Source organism: Clinocottus analis, unplaced genomic scaffold (assembly GCF_023055335.1).
Source record: "Clinocottus analis isolate CAN_PGR_092001 unplaced genomic scaffold, fCliAna1.0.p SCAF_16, whole genome shotgun sequence".
Classification (NCBI taxonomy): domain Eukaryota; kingdom Metazoa; phylum Chordata; class Actinopteri; order Perciformes; family Cottidae; genus Clinocottus; species Clinocottus analis.
In genome coordinates this window covers 16,603,097-16,625,989 of record NW_027175887.1, presented here as the reverse complement: position 1 = coordinate 16,625,989, position 22,893 = coordinate 16,603,097, and the positions used below count along the sequence as shown (strand labels likewise).

The window sequence follows — 22,893 nt, the reverse complement described above, 5'->3', positions numbered from 1 at the left end:
AAACAAATAAAAGAGACAGAACAATGGAAGCCTATTTCCGTCAAACAAAAAACATAATTATGACAACAACAAACAAAAAACGTAGTTATGACAAGTAAAAAAGTATGAAAAAAAAGTTGCCAAAAAATAGTGACAAAAAAAGTTGTCAAAAAAAGTATGACAAAAAAAGTATGACAAAAAAGAAGCATGACAAAAAAAATATGAAAAAAAAGTTGCCAAAAAAAAGTATGACAAAAAAAAGTCGACAAAAAAGTATGAGCGTCAAAAAAAGGCTACAAAAAAGTCGACAAAAAAAGTTTGACAAAAAAAAGTGTAACAAAAAAAAGTGAAATCAGGCAGCTAATCATCAGACAATAAAACAAATACGAAGTTTTTTCCTTGATTTTTGATGGAAAGGGCTTTCTCACATGTACAGTATTATTAAATATTAAATATTACATTTTGACAGCATGTCCACTAGATGTCGCTCTCCATTAGCCTTGGATCTACTGAGTAGAGTTACGTCTCCTGGAGTAACACAATAGTAACACAATCAGATCTTTGCGAGAGTGTTAAAGGTACAACCTCATTGTCATCCAACACTCGTCTGACTGCTGTGCCAAGGGAGGAGACAGTATGAGCGATTATGAATCATTGGCAAATGTTTCAGCTATTCTTTATTGTGAAATCATAAAGCGGCACAGCGTCTTGATCTACAATCATTGACCGAGAAGCCTCGGTTTTTCCCGCCCGATTCCACAACAACCTAATCTGACCCCGACTACCTGCTCGTTGTTTATGAACGTGTGTGATAATCACACACATTCACAAAGTCTGGTGTTTATAATTGAGCGTTCCTGAGATACTTGAAACACAACAGTGTCAGAAATATGACCTGTGTCTTTACCTTAAGCACCCTCTCCCCCTCCCCCCCCCTTGAGAGTGTGCAATCAACTTGATTGTTGATAGCAAACTCTCAATGACTCGGTTAATGTTTCACACATGTGCCTTCATTGTTGCATGTCGACTCTGCACATATGACCTCCATCTGAACATTTCTGCTCACATCTGATGTCTTGTTTTGCTCTTTTTTTGACGGTCAACGCCCAAATTCTTGGCAACTTGGACCCGATAACCTCGCTACCAAGTGCTTAATAGGAACATTCTCAAGTTTTCAGCAGTGAATTCCTCGCTTGATGACGCCTGTACACCAAAAAAAAAAATAACACACACACACACGGGGGATGATGACATGTACGAATTTTTAAAAAAGTGTCAAAACAGGATAAAGGGATGAAAAACGGGGCCGAGAACACGCTCATGTAATCTGAATCTCGTCAGAACAAAGCACAACAAATAGACGCCTGTCCTAATTCTGATGGGAAGTCAACGCTGTTTAATTTTGGCTTCGTGCGAAAATTCAATATTCTAGTTTAATCTCCCGGTGAGTCCGGGGCGGCGACGGCGACGGAGGTAAAAAGGTCAGCGTGCTCCTTTATCTTATTTCAACTTGGTAATCTTATGTTTCATCCGCCGCTCGCCCATCGCATGCATTACACATCTGACTCTCTCGTGAAGGGATTTGTTTCCCATCTCATCATATTTTCATCAAAGGTGAGGTGGAGGGAGAGAGAGAGAGAAAGAGAGAGAGAGAGAGAGAGAGAGAGAGAGAGAGAGAGAGAGAGAGAGAGAGAGAGAGAGAGAGAGGAGTGTAAAAGAGAGAGAGTACAGAGGCTCCTCCTCGCTCGCTGCGTGTGTTTCTTGTGTTTTTGCAGCCTGGTCTTCACTCACACTCGCGCTCAGCCGAGATTCAGAGGTAGAGAGGAAAGATTCTTACTGAGCGTGTGTGAGGGGGAGAAGAAGGAAAGAAAGAAAGAAAGAAAGAAAGAAAAACAGGGGTGGGGGAAGACATTTTAAACCAGGAAAGAAAGGAAGAAGACGTCTGGTGTGCATCGCGCGCTCAGCCTTTGCACAACTGTGTTTTCCAGATGGAGCGGACGCAGGGCGAGGGCGAGGGCGAGGGCGACCCCCTGGAGCGGCCCGGCCCGCTGACCGACAAGGACAGGCTGATGATCCGGGACTCCTGGGAAAAAGTCTACCAGAACTGTGATGACGCTGGCGTGGCCATACTAGTCAGGTATTTTTCTTTTCTCAGTGTATAAAGCTTGAAATCATCAGCGCCGGGGGGGCGAGTGTAATTGGAAGGGAGAGGCTGGCGTGTGACACAAGGTCAATGAAAGAAGGAAATTAAAAACACAGAAAAACTCTATCTGTGTTCTCCATCTTCCCAACTTCATTTGCGTCACGTTGGGCCTCGCTCGTGTCTTTGCCAGGTAAGTGACCCGACACAGCAGATGCAGGAGCGAGAAAGCAAATAAAGCGACGAGTGAAGAGTTGATGAGGAAAGTGAGGCGCAGCAGGAGGCGGGAGGAGAGTGTTTTTGGTTCCCAACCCCCCCCCGAGAGGATGTGGTTCTGTCGGCTGCATGCGGGGTGACCTTGCAGCCGGCGCTCCGCTTCGGGCCGGTTTGCAGCCGAGTGTGAAGGAGCGGTCGGGGATGAGAGTCAGAACCACCGAGTGAGAGGAGCGTCGGGTGGAGCGTCGGGTGGAGCGTCGGGTTGACGGGCGGCTCGGGGTGCGGCCCTCATTAGACAATGCGGAGCGTTGTGATATCCTTTGGCGGTGAAAATAACCCGGCAAAGCTCTTGATCTACTGGTCCATCTAGATTCTATTAGCGGAAAAAAAGGGAGTCAGCTGAGGTGGTTCCACATCGGGACATGATGCTACCTGGATTCCTCCCTGTGGAGGTTATTTTGGGGCATGCACCGACTGGTGAGAGTTCCCTCCGGGGTGGACCCAGAACCCCCTGGAGGGATTGTAGATCAAGTCTGGACTGGAAGTCTGGACGCCTCGGGGCTCCTTGCAATCCGACTCCAAACACGAAGGGTGCATGCACTGATGATGCGCTGACACACTCCTCTATGCGTGGTGTCTAAATCCTACTTGGGCACTTTTTCCTTCGTTTCCCACAACTTGAATTCGTTCACCACCGACGCGGTCAAAAGGAGCCTTCAGTCTCTGTAAGAAAACGACACCTGCTGAAGCCGAAGGGTCCATTAATGCTTTTCTTTTTACTACCAAAAAAACCCTGAAAACACATCAATTTAAACCCAAAGGGTGGTATTATCCTCCCACTGAAGGCAGCTGCCTAATTCAGATGATCTCAGCTCCTTTAGAAGTTTCCAATCTGGGCAAAAGGAGCTCATATGTCTTTGCGTGCAACACTCTCGCCTCACATCCCCTTTTTTTTTTCCTGATCCTCTTCATCAAATCGTGGAGACAAAGGTTAAACATGGCGATCCATCAATCGGACACCTTTGGCACCTCTAAAGGGCTTCCTCCCAAAAGAGCCGGTCATGCTTTGAATGTCTTTGTAGAAGATTGAGCAACCTGAAGCAATATGTCTTCATCGCTCTTTGTCTCCGCTATCAGGAAGAGTCTTGTCACAACAATCCACTCTTTAAAATCTCAACCATCTGGAGGGGAAACGTCTTTCGGCCGTGACGAGATCCCCCGTGTGACACATCCCGCCTTCTCTAATCTTTTTATGATTGCAGGAGGCTAAAAGGTTGAGAAGGAGGTGAGCAAAAAAGAAAAGCAGGACGCAACTTGTACAGAACCATCAGATAGATCATTTTAACGACGCCGGGCTATTAGGGATGAAGCTGCAGCACTTTAACAAAGCCAATCCGCTTCCTGCTCCTCTTTGAACTATGATAAACATGTAGAAACTAACCCTTGAATACGCCTTAAATCGACACGGATTCAAGGATATCAACGTCTGCATCTCACTACTGCATTTTATTTCTTAAACTTGTATTCTACTTTTGGCTTTTTGACTGTTTTTTACACTTCAACATGAATGTTCTTCATTGTTTTTAACTCTGCATTATGTTTTGATGCTTTTAACGGTTGTACGTGAAGCACTTTGAATCGCCTCGCTGTCGAAATGCGCCGTTCAATAGGAACTTGCCTTATACGATCCCCAGGAATGTGAGGAATGTTAATTGATAAGCACGACGAAGTAAATCTCTGTCACTCTCCCGAAACTTCAGCTCCAGGGTCAAAGATCCAAAGTATCATAATTAGGGCGTTTATCCCCCTGTGGATGCAGCTCTTCGGATTTAAAGGAAAACCAATAGGGAAGAACGAAGGGTCCAGTGTTCATATCAAACACTAATGAGGCTATTTATATGCAACCGCAGTAATGCAATTACAAGAGAGAGAGAGAGCTTAAACACCGGAGCGCTGGATCTAGAATAAGAAGACCCTCTGCCGTCTCCTCCCCTCTCAGACACTTAGGTTCAAACGTGAAACTTGTGTCCAGCTATATGCTTCAGAGCTACCCGAGGAATGTTTGCTTCTTTGTGCGTTAGCTGCTGCAGGAGCAGTGGGAGACGTGTCGGCGGGTCAGCAACCAGATGCATTGGCCCTCTTCCCAGACTGTGGGAGGGGGTGTTTTTTTAAATTTTTTTTAAAGGTTTTCGTCTTTTCTAAGTCTCTGTGATACTTCCTAAGAGGGTCAAACGGGGATATAAACCAAGGGAAATGTCTTTCGACTGAACGGGACGAGCGAAGGAATATCAGACCGGGGGGACCTTGAACCAAAAATAATGCAACATTACCATGCCAGAAATGGAAAAAAGAAAACAATGAGGGTTTCTAGTAGAAGATATGCTTGGAGTGAGGGAGTGGAGTAAATATAGGAGTAGATATCTGGATACCTAATCAATTATGGATCGTACCTATTTATAAAAAGTGTTATTTTTGACTTATCAAGAAAAGACTTTTAAAGCTGGATCAATCTTTTTATCCGACGCTGCATGAGATTAACTTAAAGTAATTAGTGCTTCATTTCTTACCTATGCAATTGATTATATCATCAACTGTGAGTGCTCTGTCATCTTTTCTGAACGGCTGAATGTTTTCCCCCTTTTGTCCCATGATAGCAAAGCAAACATCTAAAGGGACAACATGCAGCACTCTCATGTCAGTGCTAGTATTTACTCGTGGTATCTCACCACCCGGGGAAAAAACAAAGGAAAGAAAAGCAAACGTGGGTCTTGCAGGATGGAGCTGGTCCTGGTCTGAGTGTGAGGCGATGGGATTAGCCGAGCTTCGCGGCAGCTGCTCATGTACCGCCTGTTTGCTCTCCATCCCCCTTTTCCCCTGCAGGCTGTTCGTGAACTTCCCCTCATCCAAGCAGTTCTTCAGCCAGTTCAAGCACATCGAGGAGGCGGAGGAGCTGGAGAGGAGCGGCCAGCTCAGGAAGCACGCCCGCCGGGTCATGAACGCCATCAACACGCTGGTGGAGAGCCTGGACAACTCGGACAAGGTGGCGTCGGTGCTGCAGCTGGTGGGCAAGGCGCACGCGCTGCGGCACAAGGTGGACCCCGTGTACTTTAAGGTGAATGCAAAGCGCAGAAAAGTAAAGCTGTAATATAAACTGAAAGGCATCAAACATGCGAGATAAATGAATCCACCTGCATTCTTTCTAATGGCCAGCAGGGGGCGACTCCTCCCTGCAAAAAGCTTGATTGTTTAGAAGTCTATGAAGAAATTATCGACTTCTCTCTTGATTTATTCCCTCAATAAATATTGTAAACATGAGTTATTAAGCAGAGGGTAACTCCTCTGGTTGTATAGAAGTCTATGCTTCATGTGTTAAAGCTGCATTCTCTCTCCTGACCACCAGGGGGCGACTCCTCTGGTTGTATAGAAGTCCATATAAGTGTCTCTACTTCTCTCTTCGCGTCTCTCTGCATCACTCCTCCCCAATCCAAATATGTCCACTTCTATTAACTAGTTGTAAAAAAACCAAGATGGCGACGGCTGTAATCCAAAAACTATATGCTTCAAAACGTCAGTGGCGTCAATCTTTCAACTCCGTCTCACTTGCTGCAGCATATTTCCCATAAAGGAACCTTTTAAAGTGTCACAACTAAACAGTGCGTGTTTGTTGTGTTGTCCAGATCCTGAGTGGCGTGATCCTGGAGGTCCTGGGAGAAGAGTTTTCATCGGTCATAACAGCGGAGGTGGGCGCGGCGTGGACCAAATTCTTCGCGATGCTTTACTGCAGCATCACGGCCGTCTACGAGGAAGTGGGCTGGACCAAGCTCGCCGCCTCGACCGGCTGAAGCTTTGAGTCCGGCTTTGTCGCACCAATGAGAGACTCTAAATGTTTGGTCAATTTGCCTCCTGAGAGAGGGATTAATAATCTGTACTGACATGTGGCGGGAAGCAATGTATCCAGGGGAGCTATACGGGGAATACGGTGTAATGTAGTCTTAGATAACCGTGGGCTGTGGGACATATATTCTAAATAAGAAACAGGTACTTTACCCTTTTCATGGCGAACGGTGTGTGTGTGTGTGTGTGTGTGTGTGTGTGTGTGTGTGTGTGTGTGTGTGTGTGAGTGAGAGATGGGGAAGAAACTGCAAACCCAACAGAGGTCACTCACATTTGACTTGGATGTGCCTTCTGCTGAATGTGTATATCTCAACAAAACAAACTAGAAAGCTGCCGTGTAAATACCCTTCTTGCTAAATATCATGTGACGTTTCCCGTCATCAGCACTGGGCCCACTTGTGTTCGCTTTATGGGATTATTTCGGAGGACATTTTTACATTTTCTAACAGTTGTGACGGTTGTACATTTTTTTCACGACGACTCACCTTTCTATCTGTATTTAACACGACTTTTAAAATAAAAATACAATGAAAAAAACGACTCCTGTGAATGTAATTTCTACTCGTAAGTGTTTTTGACATAATTAGACCTTTTCTTCTTCTTTGCTTGAGTCAGCAGTGCTAAAGCATAAGCTGCTGGAAGTCCCTTTTCACACCCTCGTTCATCCCGCTCTCTCTTTTCACAGTTCCATCCAGATAAATGTGTTTTTCTAATGCCTCTCGGAGCCAATTTCCACAGACCACCTCTCACAAAACGTTGCCGTTTTTCAACAAAATGAAACGACAACTTTGAGGTTAATTTGGTGCGGCGGCGGCACGGTGACGAAGCGGCAGTTGTTGTTGGTTTTTTTTGCCGGAATAGAAACCAACAGCATGCTCTGTTTGCCTCTTAGTCCTGCCTTGATCCAAGCTAATCCTCTGAGCTAATCTCCCTCCTTCAGTCATGAGTGAGAGCCAAGAGGAGAGACTGAAATAGTCAAGACTGTTACACCACAAACAAAAATCTGCCTTTTTCTACCACTCAAAGCCTTTCAATGGGAGGAGAAGCCTCAGCGCTCTGAAGCGCCCTCGGGCCCCGAGGCGGCGGCGGCGGCGGCGGCGGCGGGGACCATGTGCACCACGATGATGGTGCTCACCACCATCGCTCTCATCCTGCGGCAGAGATTCTCCAGCAAGATCAAACCGTGAGTCCCGTGCGTGAACTCTCGAAGGCGTTCAGGGCCGTCTCTGTTTTTTAAAACCGTGACACAAGAAACTAGTTGTTTTTTTTGTCGAGATCTGGATCCAAAAGTGAGACGTTCTACCTCAGCAGCTTGAGGGCTCGTGATCAAAAGCGTGAAACGCTACTAAAAATAAACACACATAAACTACTACCACCCATACAACAAGTACAAACACACGCACAAGTGTGTGTTAACGTGTGGGGGAAGTGATGGAGAGGCTTCTCTGCGCCATTGATTTGAAATCACTCCAGTGATTATTTTAAGGACTCGCCTTGAGCAACGGTGCGGCGGATTAAGCGGCTCCGTCCTTAACGACGGTGTATTCCAGTTTGTTTAGTTTTTTTTTCCAAATGGAGAGAAGAACGGAGGGAAAAAGCAGCTCACGGCTGCTAATTGACTCAAAGTGCTATCATCTCTGGGGCCCTGCTCCCCCCCGCTGTGCTCAGCCATTCACACGGCTATGGCAAACAACACAGTCGTGGATCACGACAACAGCTCGCACACACAACTATGAGCTAATAAACAAGCGAAACCTCGACTGTTTTAGTGGGTTGCTTTACCAAACTGTTTCCAGATGAGTGTGTGGCGCCGTGATGATTGATACGAGTCGTGCTTATTGTGTATTACAGGCAGAAAGGGCCCTTTGAGGACGACGTGCCATACGTGAAGAGCAACGGAGCGGCAGAAACCCCAAAATGACCACAGTGAGCGTCACAGAGTAAGGACACGACTGAGGACACGACTTAGGACTCAGGATGTGAGCTGTGGGGCCGTGTACAGTGTGCGGTCACGGAAAATATCTTCTGATTTTATGTTCTTCACAGAAAATGAGCCAAGGCTATAATGAGTCCTTTTGATAAAAAAAATAAATATATTTGTTAAAAGCTTTCTGAAGATTATGAAATTGCCTTTTTTAGTGACCTCAATATCATCCAAAACTAAAATGTTGACCTTTATTATATGTTTTACACGGTGAAAACAACCCTGGGGTTGAATTGATGCGTACAAGATGTGTGTGTGTGTGTATGTTTGAAATGTTTTTAAAATGCAATTTGTCTGTCAGTGAAGCGGTATACTTCATTATTTCGATTGTATACATGCCACAGAAAATTGAGAACTTCATAAGTTCTGGTTCACGGTAAACATTTAGAAAATGTTAACACTCTTTATTATCACAATTAAACTGATTTTTTTAAGCAATAAGCAATTATGTTGGTCTAATATAATTTACTAGGGCCGGATCAACTTAATTTATTAGGGTAGGTCAAACCCAATGTACTTTAATTAAATGTATATATTTGAGTTGGTTCAACTTAATTGACTACTTTATTTTTTTTTTACTAATGTAGAATTAGTTTAACCAACCCGAGTAACTTAAGTTGATCCTACTTAAATACTTTAAGTTGGATTAACATAATTGCCTAATGTTTAAAGAAAGCACTTTAATCATGTGAAAATCCTTTCCAGTTTTCGTGTAGTTTTTTTCTTTTGTGTATTGACAGAGTGGGCTCCAGACGAGGGAGAAAGTGGAGCAGTGGAGCATGTTACAGAGGCACAGATGCATAAAGGGCGGAGACGCCTGCCCCACATTTAGCTTTTAAGCATTCACTGCTGACACTAAATGATTCAGAGGCAGAACAACAATCCATCATCTCTTCGGAAGGGTTATTATGATTAAAAGTACATTACCTCCAAACAACCACAATGCTAAATGCAGCTTAAAAGATATATACATATATACAGACATGACCTCACTGATCAATGAACTAAAACTAATAGAGGTTTCCTGCAGATCACGTGATGTTTTTTATGGTGGCACGCACATTCAGCTGAGTCAGAGTGATTAACCTTTTTAATGAGTGACATGATGACATCATCATGACGTTGCATGCTTTTATTTCCTCTCCTCACCTGCAGACGTGACCAGTCACGTGCTCACCTGACGCTCACTTTATCAAATCAGGTGAGCGTCAGGTGAGCGGCGTCGTTTGATATATTTTGCACCTAGAATGAAGAAAAGTGCAAATTTGAAAGCTACAAACCTTTGATTTGTTTTCTTCTTCTTTTCTCAGGGACGTCTGCGCTCCAGACTTATTCCACCCGATGCTACAGAGACGTTTCCTGTAACCTTTTTGGTCCCTTTTTCTCTCATTGATTAGGCTTTGATTTAATGCACTCGAGAGTTCCCGCCAGGCTTGATGATCGATGAGACCTGTTTTGATCGTGGCTCCTTCTGTCTGTCCTGCAGGCGCTCCCGTCACTGCAACAGAATACAGGAGTGACAAATGCTGCATGTTCATCATTAAAATTACATTTACAATATTGCACACTTGATCAGAGTAAACAATTAGACATTGTGGGTTGTGCCTCATGCGTGAAAACATGCATTAATCATAAGAGTTATTTCCTGTTTTAATTCTAAAAATGTAATGATTATTGATTCAAAAAGGAAAGAACAATGAAATAAATATGTGTGCTGCTCTGAATGATGTCTCTCACATGCACTTAGAACAACTGTATGATTTGCTGAAGATGTATTTATTTAGTGCTATTTTTTCTTATATCAGGGGAGCATTTATCATTACTGGAACAAGTATTGTTTCATGATGATTCAAATTTGGTTACAGTCAATTCTGCCTGCACTTTTGCTTTACAATAAATTGTCATCTCTAAAAACAATGTGTTTTTCAGCCTTTTTTCAGGAAAAAGCATGGATTTCCTGCTTTAAGACCTTTAGTGCACTCTGCACAGAAACACTGAAATACTGATAAGGAGCGTGAAGCAACACACCCCTCCATCGACACAGTTATCTACAAAACATGTTTGTTCATGCATGGCCAGACATTTCAAACGGAGGGTGTTTGCTGATTCGCGGTGCTCCTGGAGCAAATCATTGTGTTTTGACAGAATAATGAAAAGAAAATCACGTGACGTTGGCATGCATGTCTAATCCAAACCATCCCAACTCTGGAAGAAAAAAACAAATAGTGTGATGAACCTTAACTTTTGAGCGACATGCTTACCGGTTGCTTCATCGTCGTGCTGATTGAGAGTGCGCCAGCAGGCCAAGACCTTACTGAATTAAACATGGACTTCAGAATGTAAATTATTCAGTTTTTGTTGAAACTGATTTATTTAAACTCATTTTCTGAGCTCTGACGCCACCTGGCGGTCAAAACATTTGTTTGGATTTATCGTACAAGCAGCAAACAGGTAAAGATGCCAGAGGAAGAACATAAAAAGCACATTTGAAACTCTAACGCAGCCCAAAATGATCCCAATTTTTCTAAAAAAACGTGTTTTCTTAAAGGGCACGCTAAAAAACTACCATACCCACAATGCACTGCGAACAGAAAGCGACTGTCTCGCGCGCCGGTTGTTACAGTCGTAGCTCGTATTCAGCGGTTAACTTCAAAGTAACGTTAACCGGGCGGTTAAAAAAAATAAGATGAATGACGTCACATTAACGTGACCGCGTCCTGTTTGTTGCCAATGGAGACAAGGAGACGCTTAATCCGGTTTAGCTCGGGCTACTTATATTAGCTAGCTAGCTAGCTAGCTAGCTAGCTGCTCCAGTGAAAGATTTAAGAAATGGTGAGTGAGACCGGGCGCTCGTGCCAACATTTTCATGATTTATTAACGTCACACTCGTGTTTTAAATCACCTGCTGTGCACGTAATGTGTCCCAGATGTAAAATATCTTATTATATTTCACTGTTGCAGGCCGCAAAGAAGGGAAAAACACCCAAAAGTAAGTTCCTCAAGTGTTTCTTTTGTTTGTTTACTGTAATACTATTATTGTAGTGAGAAAATATAAAACAAAAATGTTATTCTTACAGAATACGGTCATCTAGTGGTGGCAGTGAGATGTTAATGCTCTTAAAGGCGACTGAAAGTGTAATAATAACGTGGATAATATGCTTTTCCCTAAGGTTCATTTGGAAATAAAGCTTTGCTTGAAGACATATTCGATGATACAAGTAAGTGAGCATTTAACCAGATATATTTGTCATTATTATTGTGAGAGTTTTTATGTGTTAAGATGTTTCCTTTTTCAACAATTCACTCACCAGAATTCCCAATGAGGGAAAAAGCAACTCGCAGTGGACTTTTAACTCGGTGAGTCGGAGGAATCAGAAGAGTTACACGCTGCAGATTATGAATCATAACCGTTTCTGATGTTTTAATTAAATGTGTTTTATCTTTTTCAGCACTTCTGCCACTGATAACATCTTCAGTAAGCTGGCAGAGCAGGTGACGAAGGACGGGGACGATGAGGTGTGCAGACAAGCGATACGATACATCCACAGGCTTATATTTTATTATCTCTTTTTTAAAAATATTTTATGTGTTTTGTCCAGGACTCTGACGTCTCGGCAGCCGACCCCAACGACATACTGAAGAACATGAAGGTGTGTCATTATAAACTGTGTTAAAAAGCAGAAGCACTACATCTTTGTAGTTGTCGGCACATTGTTTTTTCTCCCTGTAAAGGACATGGACGATATGGACGCTGACCTTTTTGGATCAAAGAAAAAACCCAGTTCGGCTCCGGCACAAACAAAGAAAGACTCCTCCACCCCGGAGAGTAAAGTAAAACCCAAGGGAGCAGGTAATTCAGCGCTTGCATACATTATTCTCTCATTATTTGCTTCACACTTTGAAGTTTTGCATTAATAGCAGCAATCCGAGAGACAGAGAGTCGTGTCTCCCCGTCCGCACTCAGGTGAACCCGCCGCTGGAGGGAGGAAGCCGAACTCCGCACCTTCGCTGACGGCACAGAGCTACAAGAAGTTCACCGTCTCAGGTGAGCGAGCCTCGGCATCACCGTCTGACCTCGACAATGAGCCCCGTGTGACTCGGCAGTTGTTTACTTGTAGCTTTTGCTTCGTTTCTCTCAAACTACTGCATTTATTTAGACAGTGGTGGTGATGATGATGATGATGATGATGATGAAGAAGAAGGTCTTGGTCAGAAACCTTCTTCCGCTGCAGGTACACTAGCGTCTACGTGTTTTAGGCCTTATAGTGAGTGTCTGTGTGATGATAGATCTCCAATCTCCAATCCGGAGATAGAGAAGTACCCTGTTTATGTGTTAGCCTTGTGTTATGAGGGTGTTTCCAATATTCTGTCCGCACCTGTTTATATATAGAAAATGTCTCTCAATGAATGCATTGCACCACCACTAATTATTGTAGTAGTTTAAAAATATTTGAACATATGTGTACGTTGTTTTATCTGATGTTTAAAAACCTATAATGAGGATTCTCAATATGCTGCTTTTACAGTCTGGTGTCCAACAGAAAATGATGTAAAAGTGTAAAGAGTGTGATTTTCCTCTGCAGATCTGGACGACCCTCTGGCCGATCTTGACGACCTGCTTCCAGTGGAACTCAAACCCAAACCTAAAGCCAGAATACAGCCGGCCAAGCCTGAGAAATCTCCTTCAGCGTCCCGTTCAGCATCCCCCATCCTAAAGACTGAAACACGTGAGCGTTAAAACAATCCCTCAGTTCCTTCTACTCAAACTTCAACTAAACAAATACTAAAATACTGTGTGTGTGTGTGTGTGTGTGTGTGTGTGTGTGTGTGTGTGTGTGTGTGTGTGTGTGTGTGTGTTTATGTGTTCTTTGTTCATCAGCTAAGGCTGCGAAAAAACCAAGCGTCCTCACATTCGATGACGATATGGACGACCTGATGGATGCGCTGGGAATTGACAGCGATAAAAACAAACCCAAGAAGAAAGAGGCCGCGCTCTGGTCCAACGTGGAAAGGTAACGGCTCTGTTCTCTCTCTCTATTGTTGTCCTTATTTATAGCGCTGGAACGATAAATAATTACTGCTGTAGTGCTTTCGGGCTTCGGGGATGCTGCTGAAGACAAACAACTACAACATCTTTCAGAATCACTTTGGTTCACCTTCACTGTTTCTGGCGACTTTGGTTTGTCTCCTAACGTTTTGTCTCGTTGTGTCGTCCCGTCCCTCAGGAGCGAGACCCCTCAGAGGCCTCGCACCAAACTCGACGAGATTCTGAGTTTGACTTCACCTCGACTTCTGGAGCGACCTCCGACGGGCGAGAGGAGGGACCGGCCTGCGTCTCAGGAGAAGCAGCAGCCCGAGAGGCCCGCCGCTGTGAGAGGTAATGAGAGCCTTCTGCTCAGCGCGAGTAGCGTGAAATATAGAAAAAAAAGATCAAATATTTAAACGCTCATTTTGTTCCCGTTCATCAGAACCTCTTTTGGAAGATGACCTCACATTTGGCTCGTATCAGCCGACCATGGGATCTACGCCGGAGGGGAGGCAGTCACGCAGACAGGCAGTCAGGTGTGCGTGCGTCTCTGTGTGTGTGTGTGTGTGTGCGTGTGTGTGTGTGTGTGTGTGTGGTCTGATCTGATCTCTGGCTCTTAACGGAGGCTCTTTGATCTGAACCTCCAGATTTTCTGTCTCATCGTCAGGTTTTCCACGGAGGACGCTGGCCCCTCGACCCCGGAGCAGAAACCAAAACCCTCCACCCCGGCAACCTCTTCTCGGCAACGCAACTCGGCCGACTGGCTGGGCCTGAAGAAGAGCGACGACCGTACCTTCCTCCTCGGGGATGCCGAAGAGGCCAAAACCTCCGCTGGGTCCCCAAAGGCTCCTTCCTCTCCCTCCTCGGAGAGAAGACCCTCCCTGACTGGGGGTCCGGCCTCAACCGAGCTCTCTAAAGGCCAGCAGAGAGAGGAAGAGGAAGAGGAGGATGACTGGTTATCAGGAGCGCTGAGCAGGAAGAAGGTTCTGTCGAAAACCTCCAAGCTGGAATACTCCTCAGGCCTGGGAGAAGAACTGGATCTGGAGTCGACTGTGAGGTAGAATAAACGACGCGTTCGATGACAGGAGAAACTCGTTTTTTTCAGTTCTGACCGACGAGCTGTTCTTGTTTTCAGTAAACTGGCTCCCAGAGGCCGAGAGGACACGCTCCCGTCGGTCCAGGAGTTGAGGTAAGATTTTTGTTCTGTGAAACCATAAAAAGGCCACGAACTGTCGGGGGAAATTTCTTCATCTATTTCTTTGTCGGTCTGTGCAGCGGCGCTCTTCTCGGACCGCCGGGCCCCGCGGCTCACTCCACTCCCAAGCGAGGTACTGATCCGAATAATTACTCTTCCAATTACATTTAATATAGTTACGGAGTAAAAAACAACAACATTTTTTTCCTTTTTCAGCAAAAAAAAAGTATGACCAAAAAAAAAGTATGACCAACAACATCAACACTTACTATCTCATAATTTCGACTTTAAAAAAATAAATTGTAGACTTTCAGTCATTAATATGACGTCGTTCTTATTTGTCAAACTTTTTTTTTTGACATACTTTTTTTTTTGGTCATACTTATTTTTTTATTTTTTTTGTGATATACTTTTTTTTGGTCATACTTTTAAAAAAAATATATATTTTTTTCCATACTTTTTGTTGTCATAATTATGACTTTTTTTTGTGGCGAAAATGGGTTTCCATAAATATTCCCTCACCCTTAAGCTCCTCCTCTGCCGCCGCTCTCCATACCAAAGTTGATCTCGGACAAACTCTACATTTGTCTCACCCCTCAGATTGCTCTCCTCCTCTTCCTGCTCCTCCTCTCTCTGGTCCCTCGCCGGTCTCTGCTGCTAGCGTTAGCCACACGCAACCCCACCACCTTCCCTCCCATAAGGGACCCAGGGTGCCACGAGGGCCCGGTCAGGATGAACCCCCGCAACAGCTGCCGTTGTCCTGTAGGTGATCTACTCAACATTTAATCTAACGCCAGCAGGTCATCCAGAGTCATAACTCATGGTTGTTTTCTTTCCAGCTGTTCCACAGACAAACCAAATGCAACGCACATCAGCTGCTGTCCAACAACAGGTATTCATGCTTTTTCTGTATTTAGGCTGTCGTGATTTAGCCAATCCCTTTAATCTGTGTTTTAATCCCGTCCGTATCCTCCGATAAGGTGTCGCTTTCAGGCGACAGTCTGCAGCAGCTGCTTCTGCAACAGCAGGTTGGGAACATAAAAAAGTCTCGCCTTTTAGATTCATTCACAATGTAAAGATGGACGGGGGGGCGGTTTGTTCTTGACCCTTCGCGTTCCTCTTCCCTTACAGATGATGCACTCTCCGTTTCTGGGTCTCGGCAGCGTCGTGGATTCGGGGGCCCTGCACCATGCAGACGGTCACGCCACGTTACAGGCTCGCCTCATCCAACTGGAGGGACAGGTGAACATCGAGGGAAACGTAGAATAACCTCCCCTGCTGCCTCACGTCACCTCCACCAACCTGAACATCTCTCTCTGCCCTGTGTTACTGTTCAGGTGAAGACTCTGCAGCTGGAGCGAGAGCAAAGCCAGATGTTGCTGGAGAGCGTCCAGCTGAGGCATAAACAGGATATGGAACTGATAGAGAACGCACACAAGTAAGTTTATTCTTCAACCACCCACATGTAGCACAGCTGTGCATTGCCCGTGTCTTGTTTAGCATTCATTATGCATGATCCCGCTCGCATGTTGAGCATCTTAAGCCGAGTGAACGCCGCTAAACGTACCGTCGTGCTCTTCCAGGGCTCGCGTGAAGCTGCTGGAGGACTCGGTGGCGCAGCGGGAGACGCAAGCGCGGAAGGAGTGCGACGACCTGGCGGAGCGGCTGGCGGCCGCCACGCGGTCGGCGGAGGAAGAGCGCTGCGAGCTGCAGGCGCAGCACCAGCGCAAACTGACGCAGGCCCAGCAGGACCGAGACCGAGAGGTGGAGCGACTCAGAGACCTCCAGAGGTGAACCAGAGAGGGGAGGGGCCTTTCATGGACTGGTGTTAAAAGACTTTTTTGTACTGTAAATTACACAAAATAATTCAGTAAAATAAGTCATTAAGTCCCAAAATGAACACACGTCTGTATGTATGTGTATATATACACCGTTCATTTCATGATAAATAAATGAGCTTGAAGTTTTTCCACGGATTTATGTCATTTTCCTGTGTTGCCGTCCAGGAAATCCATCTTGGAGATGAAGAAAGACCACGAGGACCAGGTCCGCAGGCTGAAGAAACTCAAGGACGAGGAGATCGACGCCGTTACGAGCGCAACGTCCCAGACAAGGTCGATCATACGAGTAACTCTAACTTAAATTTTTAGCTTTTATTTGTACAGCAAAGTGTCACAACTTTGTCTCAGAGGTCTTTAAGATCTGTACGAAGAAGTGCGATCGATGTCCTGCGTCCAGAATGACGACACTAATCCACGAAACAGAAATAATCCACGTTTATAGTGAGAGTAACGACAGGATTATCTCCAAAGATGGCAGACGTTAGTCCAGAAACATGTAAATACTGTCTGATGTTTATTGAGAGAGCAAACAAGAGCAGGATGTTTTTGTTCTATTCAAACAGATTTTCCGCACTGACCAAATGATCTAGGTCAGGATAGAGGATGTGTGTGTGTGTGTGTGTGTGTGTTGTGTTCTTTAAACAGTTGGTTGGTGTTTGTGCAGGTCTCTGACGGTGGTGATGGAGCAGATGGAGCAGTTCTCCTCTCGGCTCGGGGATCTTTCTTCTCGGGTGGAGAGTTCACACGAACACACGACCCACGGCCTGGAGCGAGGAGCGCGGCACCGAGACGAGCAGCTACGAAGTAACACACACACACACACACTGGCACTCTCACACACTTGGAGAGACACAGACACACACACACACGCATACTAGAAGTGCTCACTTTGTACAAATAGGTCAGGATGTAAGTTTTAGCTGGAGGTACTGGAGGTCGGCTGAAGGTCATCCTCTGACCCTCAGTGACGCAGGAGCGTCTGGCCCAGCAGCAGAGCGCCACGGCGGAGGAGAGAGCGTACCTCAAGGAAATCATCTCCAGGATGGACGCGCAGCTCAGCGAGCAGCAGCGGCAGCTGGAGAAGGTCAGCAGCGAAGCCGACGCTAAAAATAGACTCCTTCTTTTTAGGATCCCTGCATTCGCTGCTGCAGCACCACAAGACTGACGGTACTGTTGATGTTGTTGTTGTTGTTGCATCTACCTCAGGAGCGCTGGAAGATGACAGCAGAGCAGGCCAAGGCGGAGTCGACCCAGAGAGGCCTGGAGGGAGAGCGGCACGCCCTCAGCCTGCAGATGAACATGGAGAGAGAGGAGCTGGAGCGAGCCAAGGTGAGCCGGGTCGAACAGTCTCTTCTTCTGCACCTGCATCCCGACATGTTCTCACCTCCAGTGCCCTTTCCTCCCCCATCCTGTTTCATCAGAGTGCGCTGCTGGAGGAGCAGAAGTCGGTGATGCAGCATTGTGCAGAGGAGAGGAGGAAGCTGGCGGCCGACTGGGCGCACTTCCACAGCCTGGAGAAGCAGAGGCACGAGCGGGCCGAGCGGGAGGCCAGCAGCCTGCTGGAGAGGAGGGAGGGCTCCATCATCGGGCTGGCTCAGGTGAGCGCCGTGAAAAACTACGTTTACATGACTGGATTCAAGACTCAAGATATTTGTATTGTCACATGCACAGATAAGTGACTTTGTACAATAAAAGGTTATTTTTGCTAGATCCTCCTTACACACATAATTACAATAAATTGAAGGTAAAAAATTTTTTTTAAATAAGGAGACCAAAAAACATTGCTATTAATCTAATAGTATAAGAAAATATATAAAACAAGGCACAAAAATATGACAATATCAGTTTCACTGAATGTAGGAAGTAAGTACTTTTTTTTCTCTTTCTGGGACACTTTTTTTTTACTATGTGAGTTTTAAAAAAAAAAGCACAAAAAAAATTCAGAATTGTGACTTTTTATCTCATATTTATGACTTTTCTCATAATTATGACTTTTTGTCTCATACTTATTACTTTTTGTCTCGTATTTATTACTTTTTCAAATATATTTTTGTGGCAGAAATGGGCTTCCATACATTTGTGTCCCTGTTGTAGGAACAAGCCGACTTAAAGCTCCACACGGCGGAGCTGAAGCAGAAGGAGGTGGCGTTGGCGCAGGAGAGAAAGACTCTGGAAAGACTCCGAGAAGAGCTGGACGTGGAGAAGGAGACCCTGAGCAACACGGCCTTGAAGTTCAAGGCGCGAACCCGCGAGGTGGAGGCCTTGAGCGAGGTAACTCCACACCGGCCCGCCGCCACGCCTCCAATGTGACGCCAGAGCTCGTCTGACCGCGTTCGTGCTCTTCCGCAGCTCGCCGCCGAGAAGCACGCCGAGGGAGAACGAGCGCTGCGGGAGGCGAAGCGGGTGGAGGCCGAGCACGAGGCGAGGCTGGGGAATATCCACACGCAGACGGCGTGGCTGAGGCAGCAAGAGCAGCGGATGCTTCAGGTGCGTCACTCAGGAGGTCCTTCGGGTCATAAAGAGCACGCGAGAATGTTAACGCGTCTCGTTGCAGGAGCGGATGAGGCTGAGTCACCTGCAGAGGGACACGGAGCGGCTGAGACGAAACGCTCCGGTTACCTCGTTACCACAGATGTTTACACGCACGTCGCCAGGTGAGGGCCGCTCTGACGGTGAGCCGTGGTCATGAACACGTCAAATGAAGTGCATGACACGGTTCTGTTATCTGTAGATGCAGGTTCGGTGTTGCCAAATCCTGAGCCGGTCCTGAACGCTCACCCTCCGGCCTCGGCGTTCAGCTGTCAGGCCACGGCCCTGCAGGCTCGTCTGGCTCTGTGGAAGTACACTGCAGAGAAGGTAACCAGTAGAGACGCACAATGCTGAAGGGTTAGGGGATCCGGTCACAGGCCCGATCCCCCATCTCAATGTTCAAGACCGGCAGAGCCTGTGAGGGGTTCAGGCTGTCAAATGTCATCCTATCGTTTCCCTTAAACTTCATTTCTGCAGACTTTGCCTCAGGGAAATAACCACAATTCATAGTAATGTGACGTTAAACACAGGGGCTGCGCTTGAACGTTAAAGATGAAGCTATTAGTTTATTATACGTGTATTGAAACAGTTTTGACAATTTCCTCTCATCCTATGAAGCACCCGGATGACTTATAACGATATTTTGTCGTGGTAGAGTGATTGCAAAGTGCCATTCGCATGTACATTGAGCCCTCATTTAAAGTTGACAGTGAGGGTTTAAGCATTCAGAGCGGACCACATGACTAGTAACTTTTAACATTTGGATCTCTGGTATAACAGAACTCATGGCTACATCCTCGAACTTTTAATGAGTAAAGAAATGCCAACTTCTGCCCAGTCATGTGCTGATGGGTGACAAGTCAGACCCAAAAGTAGATTTAGTTGGCCGTAATGACTCGTCGGTCAGTTATCTTTTCCTCCCCCACAGGACAGAGAATACCTTCAAGATGAACAGATCTTCTTGGAGAGTTTGAAGAGGAAACCGTACCGATCACCTTTCAACACAAACTGACCGACGTGCTGGTCGTTCAGAGTTAAGTTTCTTAAAATGTACACAAGTCAGACACGTTTACTTGCAATTGATTTTTATTTAGAGATGCATGTCGGTCGTTAGACCTGCCATCAGTATTTTTGTATGTGTAATACACAATTTTAATAAACACGTTTCAGTTTAAACAGTCTTTAAAACGGCGTACTAACAAATCCACTATTATCGTGTAGCAGCAGAGTTCTGGATCATTCCAGCTGGTTTGTCCACCTTCACGTTGATGTCATCTGCAAATTAGGAGAAAAAGGCAAAGTTAACACTTTTAAAAACGATGAAACATAAACTGTTACCAAAAATAAATACTGCATCTGCAGTCAGGCCTCAGATTACCATGACTCATCACTTTGATTCAGACAGGGATAACTGTATCATCACTGGCCGGACATTAAAAATTAGGTTTAAGTGTCGCCACATTTACCTGATCAACTTCCAAGAGTCCTCTGGTAGTCAAGTGTATCAGATACCTAGGGGAGAGATTACACATCTAGATTATTGAAGGGTTTAGATTACGAACACCACAACAGTTAAGACAGCAGGTCTCAGAACAGCTTTATAACGTCAGTTATCGCATCAGACGGCACTTCCTATGCAGCAATTTTCCTCACTGAACATGTCACATGGATCTCAAGAGGGCAGCACGATACACACCTTCACCAGGTCAAGCCGGTCAGATGAAGTCTGGACCTGTGAAGTAAGGAGACATTTTGTTAATGCGGGTTCAGCAGCAGCACGTGACTCTACTCATCAGGTCTGCAGCGAGTCAGATACCATAACATCCACATGTGTTTTCAGACAGGGATAACAGAATCATCACGTCAACTGCAGCCAGGAATCATAATATCGAACTAATGCGAAATGTTATGAATATGAGGTCACATGTGGCAAAGAGAAACTCGTATAGTCAAAGAAATTCAGATTACATAAGTTTTATTAAAATGTGAATGTTTTTTCAAAAATGATAGATTTCCATCTTGATTATTGTCGAATGAATATTCAATCTACGCAAAGAACACAATTTATTTTAGCTTCTGTCACATACATGACGATTAGTGATTATCCTGCAAATTAAAATCCAATGACATTTAAGGGATTACAAAGAAATAAAATGTCATTTTAAGATAAGTTAAAATGCTCATGTATTGTATAGTCGGTGAATTTTGCGCCACATAATTACCAATATTCAGACAAGGGTCATGTTAAATCAGGCTTCAGTGTCGTCACATTTACCTGATCAACTGCTCAGTACCATGTGTCCTCTCATACAGCAGAGCCTTACGTCCTGCAGGGAGAAATTATACATCTAGATTATTGAAGGGTTTAGATTATCAATGCAAGCAAGTAGTTAGACGACAGGTCTCAGAACAGCTTTATAACGTCAGTTATCGCATCAGACGGCACTTCCTATGCAGCAATTTTCCTCACTGAACACATCACATGGATCCCAGAGGACAGCGCGGTACACACCTTCTCACCAGGTCGCCTCTGGACAGTGAAGAAGGTCAGATGAAGCGGATCTGTGACGTAAGTAGACATTTTGTTAATGAGGGTTCAGCAGCAGCACGTGACTCCACTCATCAGGTCTGCAGCGAGTCAGATACCATAACATCCACATGTGTTTTCAGACAGGGATAACAGAATCATCACGTCAGCTGCAGTCAGGAATTATAATATCGTACTAATGCAAAAGGTTATGAATATAAGTTCAGACGTGTCACATAGTAAATCAGGCTTTAGTGTCGTCACATTTACCTGTTCACCTGCTGTGTCCCCAGGTGTCCTCTTGTAGACTCATGTGTAGCAGATCCTTACATCCTGTAGAGGAGAGATTATACATCTAGATTATTGAAGTGTTTAGATTATGAACACCACAACAGTTAAGACAGCAGGTCTCAGAACAGCTTTATAACGTCAGTTATCGCATCAGACGGCACTTCCTATGCAGCAATTTTCCTCATTGAACATGTCACATGGATCTCAAGAGGGCAGCACGGTACACACCTTCACCAGGTCAAGCCGGTCAGATGAAGTCTGGACCTGTGAAGTAAGGAGACATTTTGTTAATGAGGGTTCAGCAGCAGCACGTGACTCCACTCATCAGGTCTGCAGCAAGTCAGATACCATAACATCCACATGTGTTTTCAGACAGGGATAACAGAATCATCACGTCAACTGCAGTCAGGAATAATAATATTAATTGCTATTATATTGAGTATTCAAACAGCGGTAAAAAAAGAAGTGTTCTGGTGTGTGAATCTGGGGCTTTTATTGTGAAGGGAAAACGGAAGAAGACAGGAGATGTAGTATGGGTGTGTCAAGAAATAAAGTGGTTGTCATATGCAAATCAGAGCATCGTGTTTTCTTTAAATTATTGTTAAGTATAGGCGCAAGATAAAGAGTCGGCTACAATAGTTAGTATGATAAAAACATGTAAAGTCAGCTTTAGCTTTTATTGTGTTTAATTCCACTATGTTGGGATGATTCCGCAGTGCCAGAATACTGCAAGAACAATTTTTATAATAGTCAGACACGTGATATCATGCATGTTCTGGTTTCCCACATTAAAAAAGACCTTTTTGGCCAACACGTCTTCCTCCACGTGTTAGCCTAGCTAACCGCTAGCGCCACCCGCATTTTAAGCTAGCCGGCGCCAAACTTCCGCACGGCTAAAGTCTCGTTCACGACTCAGAAGGTGTTCTTACCTGTTCACGGCGGCTCGTCTGCGGAAAACGTCACGATTAGACGTAAATGCATCTTAACGCGTATGAGCTGCATGTCTGGAGAGCTGCAGCTTCTCGTGACCCGCAGGAGCCAAAGACACAGGAGAGAGGACGGAAGTCTCGCGTGAGGACGACTTTATACATCGGTGACGTCACAGCCCACGTGATTACTGACTGGGTTGAGCTAAAAGTTACACTGGTGTTATATTTGCTTGTGAAAAGAAGGCTACTATTCCAATATTCAATAAGGAACTTGATGCCCGTTTGGATATGATCTAACTATTTATAATATATATTGTATACATTATTATAAAAACTGTTATT

The 22,893-nt window shown here is 45.0% G+C and overlaps 2 protein-coding genes, 3 long non-coding RNA genes and 4 other non-coding genes across 12 annotated transcripts; 3 read left to right on the top strand and 6 right to left on the bottom strand.

The window, feature by feature from the left end:
- Nucleotides 1-1,322: 1,322 nt before the first annotated feature.
- Nucleotides 1,323-6,762, top strand: LOC137786620 (cytoglobin-1-like). 3 transcript variants are annotated; one of them, XM_068578616.1, is made up of 4 exons: nucleotides 1,323-1,460; nucleotides 1,968-2,116; nucleotides 5,216-5,447; nucleotides 6,013-6,762. In XM_068578616.1, the coding sequence occupies exons 2-4, from the start codon at nucleotides 1,968-1,970 to the stop codon at nucleotides 6,175-6,177; spliced, it is 546 nt and encodes a 181-aa protein (XP_068434717.1). In that variant the 5' UTR covers nucleotides 1,323-1,460; the 3' UTR covers nucleotides 6,178-6,762. The 3 variants fall into 3 exon arrangements, with proteins under 3 accessions (XP_068434717.1, XP_068434719.1, XP_068434718.1); XM_068578618.1 differs by lacking the exon at nucleotides 1,323-1,460 and adding an exon at nucleotides 1,575-1,593; XM_068578617.1 differs by lacking the exon at nucleotides 1,323-1,460 and adding an exon at nucleotides 1,772-1,795.
- A 492-nt stretch (nucleotides 6,763-7,254) lies between these two features.
- On the top strand, nucleotides 7,255-10,043 carry LOC137787178 (uncharacterized). Its single transcript, XR_011077616.1, has 3 exons — nucleotides 7,255-7,412; nucleotides 8,081-8,169; nucleotides 9,524-10,043. It is a non-coding gene; the product is annotated as an uncharacterized lncRNA (long non-coding RNA).
- Nucleotides 10,044-10,999: 956 nt separating this feature from the next.
- On the top strand, nucleotides 11,000-19,967 carry LOC137786619 (fas-binding factor 1-like). Of its 2 annotated transcripts, XM_068578614.1 has the most exons (32): nucleotides 11,000-11,045; nucleotides 11,175-11,202; nucleotides 11,384-11,431; nucleotides 11,525-11,570; nucleotides 11,663-11,729; nucleotides 11,813-11,863; nucleotides 11,946-12,063; nucleotides 12,178-12,258; nucleotides 12,371-12,445; nucleotides 12,797-12,940; nucleotides 13,093-13,225; nucleotides 13,439-13,590; nucleotides 13,682-13,775; nucleotides 13,907-14,296; nucleotides 14,375-14,428; nucleotides 14,515-14,567; nucleotides 15,035-15,196; nucleotides 15,274-15,326; nucleotides 15,415-15,462; nucleotides 15,566-15,676; nucleotides 15,772-15,872; nucleotides 16,018-16,224; nucleotides 16,441-16,548; nucleotides 16,940-17,079; nucleotides 17,241-17,359; nucleotides 17,482-17,604; nucleotides 17,697-17,873; nucleotides 18,370-18,546; nucleotides 18,625-18,762; nucleotides 18,830-18,929; nucleotides 19,007-19,131; nucleotides 19,733-19,967. In XM_068578614.1, the coding sequence occupies exons 1-32, from the start codon at nucleotides 11,043-11,045 to the stop codon at nucleotides 19,814-19,816; spliced, it is 3,510 nt and encodes a 1,169-aa protein (XP_068434715.1). In that variant the 5' UTR covers nucleotides 11,000-11,042; the 3' UTR covers nucleotides 19,817-19,967. The 2 variants fall into 2 exon arrangements, with proteins under 2 accessions (XP_068434715.1, XP_068434716.1); XM_068578615.1 differs by lacking the exon at nucleotides 12,371-12,445.
- Nucleotides 19,873-21,145, bottom strand: LOC137786623 (uncharacterized). The gene is made up of 4 exons (XR_011077589.1): nucleotides 21,080-21,145; nucleotides 20,501-20,536; nucleotides 20,271-20,316; nucleotides 19,873-20,079 (listed from the first exon to the last, which is right to left on the bottom strand). It is a non-coding gene; the product is annotated as an uncharacterized lncRNA (long non-coding RNA).
- On the bottom strand, nucleotides 20,167-20,235 carry LOC137787266 (small nucleolar RNA R38). Its single transcript, XR_011077624.1, has one exon. It is a non-coding gene; the product is annotated as a small nucleolar RNA R38 (small nucleolar RNA).
- Nucleotides 20,390-20,461, bottom strand: LOC137787269 (small nucleolar RNA SNORD49). The gene has a single exon (XR_011077627.1). It is a non-coding gene; the product is annotated as a small nucleolar RNA SNORD49 (small nucleolar RNA).
- A 61-nt stretch (nucleotides 21,146-21,206) lies between the features above and the next one.
- On the bottom strand, nucleotides 21,207-21,278 carry LOC137787268 (small nucleolar RNA SNORD49). The gene has a single exon (XR_011077626.1). It is a non-coding gene; the product is annotated as a small nucleolar RNA SNORD49 (small nucleolar RNA).
- Nucleotides 21,279-21,314: 36 nt separating this feature from the next.
- Nucleotides 21,315-22,670, bottom strand: LOC137786621 (uncharacterized). The gene is made up of 4 exons (XR_011077588.1): nucleotides 22,552-22,670; nucleotides 21,851-21,886; nucleotides 21,602-21,664; nucleotides 21,315-21,366 (listed from the first exon to the last, which is right to left on the bottom strand). It is a non-coding gene; the product is annotated as an uncharacterized lncRNA (long non-coding RNA).
- Nucleotides 21,740-21,811, bottom strand: LOC137787267 (small nucleolar RNA SNORD49). Its single transcript, XR_011077625.1, has one exon. It is a non-coding gene; the product is annotated as a small nucleolar RNA SNORD49 (small nucleolar RNA).
- Nucleotides 22,671-22,893: the final 223 nt, after the last annotated feature.

Excerpts from the sequence above, each read along its gene's own strand:
- LOC137786619 (XM_068578614.1), top strand. Across the intron at positions 11,432-11,524 it reads AGACATATTCGATGATACAA|AATTCCCAATGAGGGAAAAA; the intron begins GTAAGTGAGCAT and ends TTCACTCACCAG. Across the intron at positions 16,549-16,939 it reads AGCGCAACGTCCCAGACAAG|GTCTCTGACGGTGGTGATGG; the intron begins GTCGATCATACG and ends GTGTTTGTGCAG.
- LOC137786620 (XM_068578616.1), top strand. The coding sequence starts at position 1,968 with ATGGAGCGGACGCAGGGCGAGGGCGAGGGCGAGGGCGACCCCCTGGAG. Across the intron at positions 2,117-5,215 it reads GGCGTGGCCATACTAGTCAG|GCTGTTCGTGAACTTCCCCT; the intron begins GTATTTTTCTTT and ends TTTCCCCTGCAG. Across the intron at positions 5,448-6,012 it reads TGGACCCCGTGTACTTTAAG|ATCCTGAGTGGCGTGATCCT; the intron begins GTGAATGCAAAG and ends TGTGTTGTCCAG.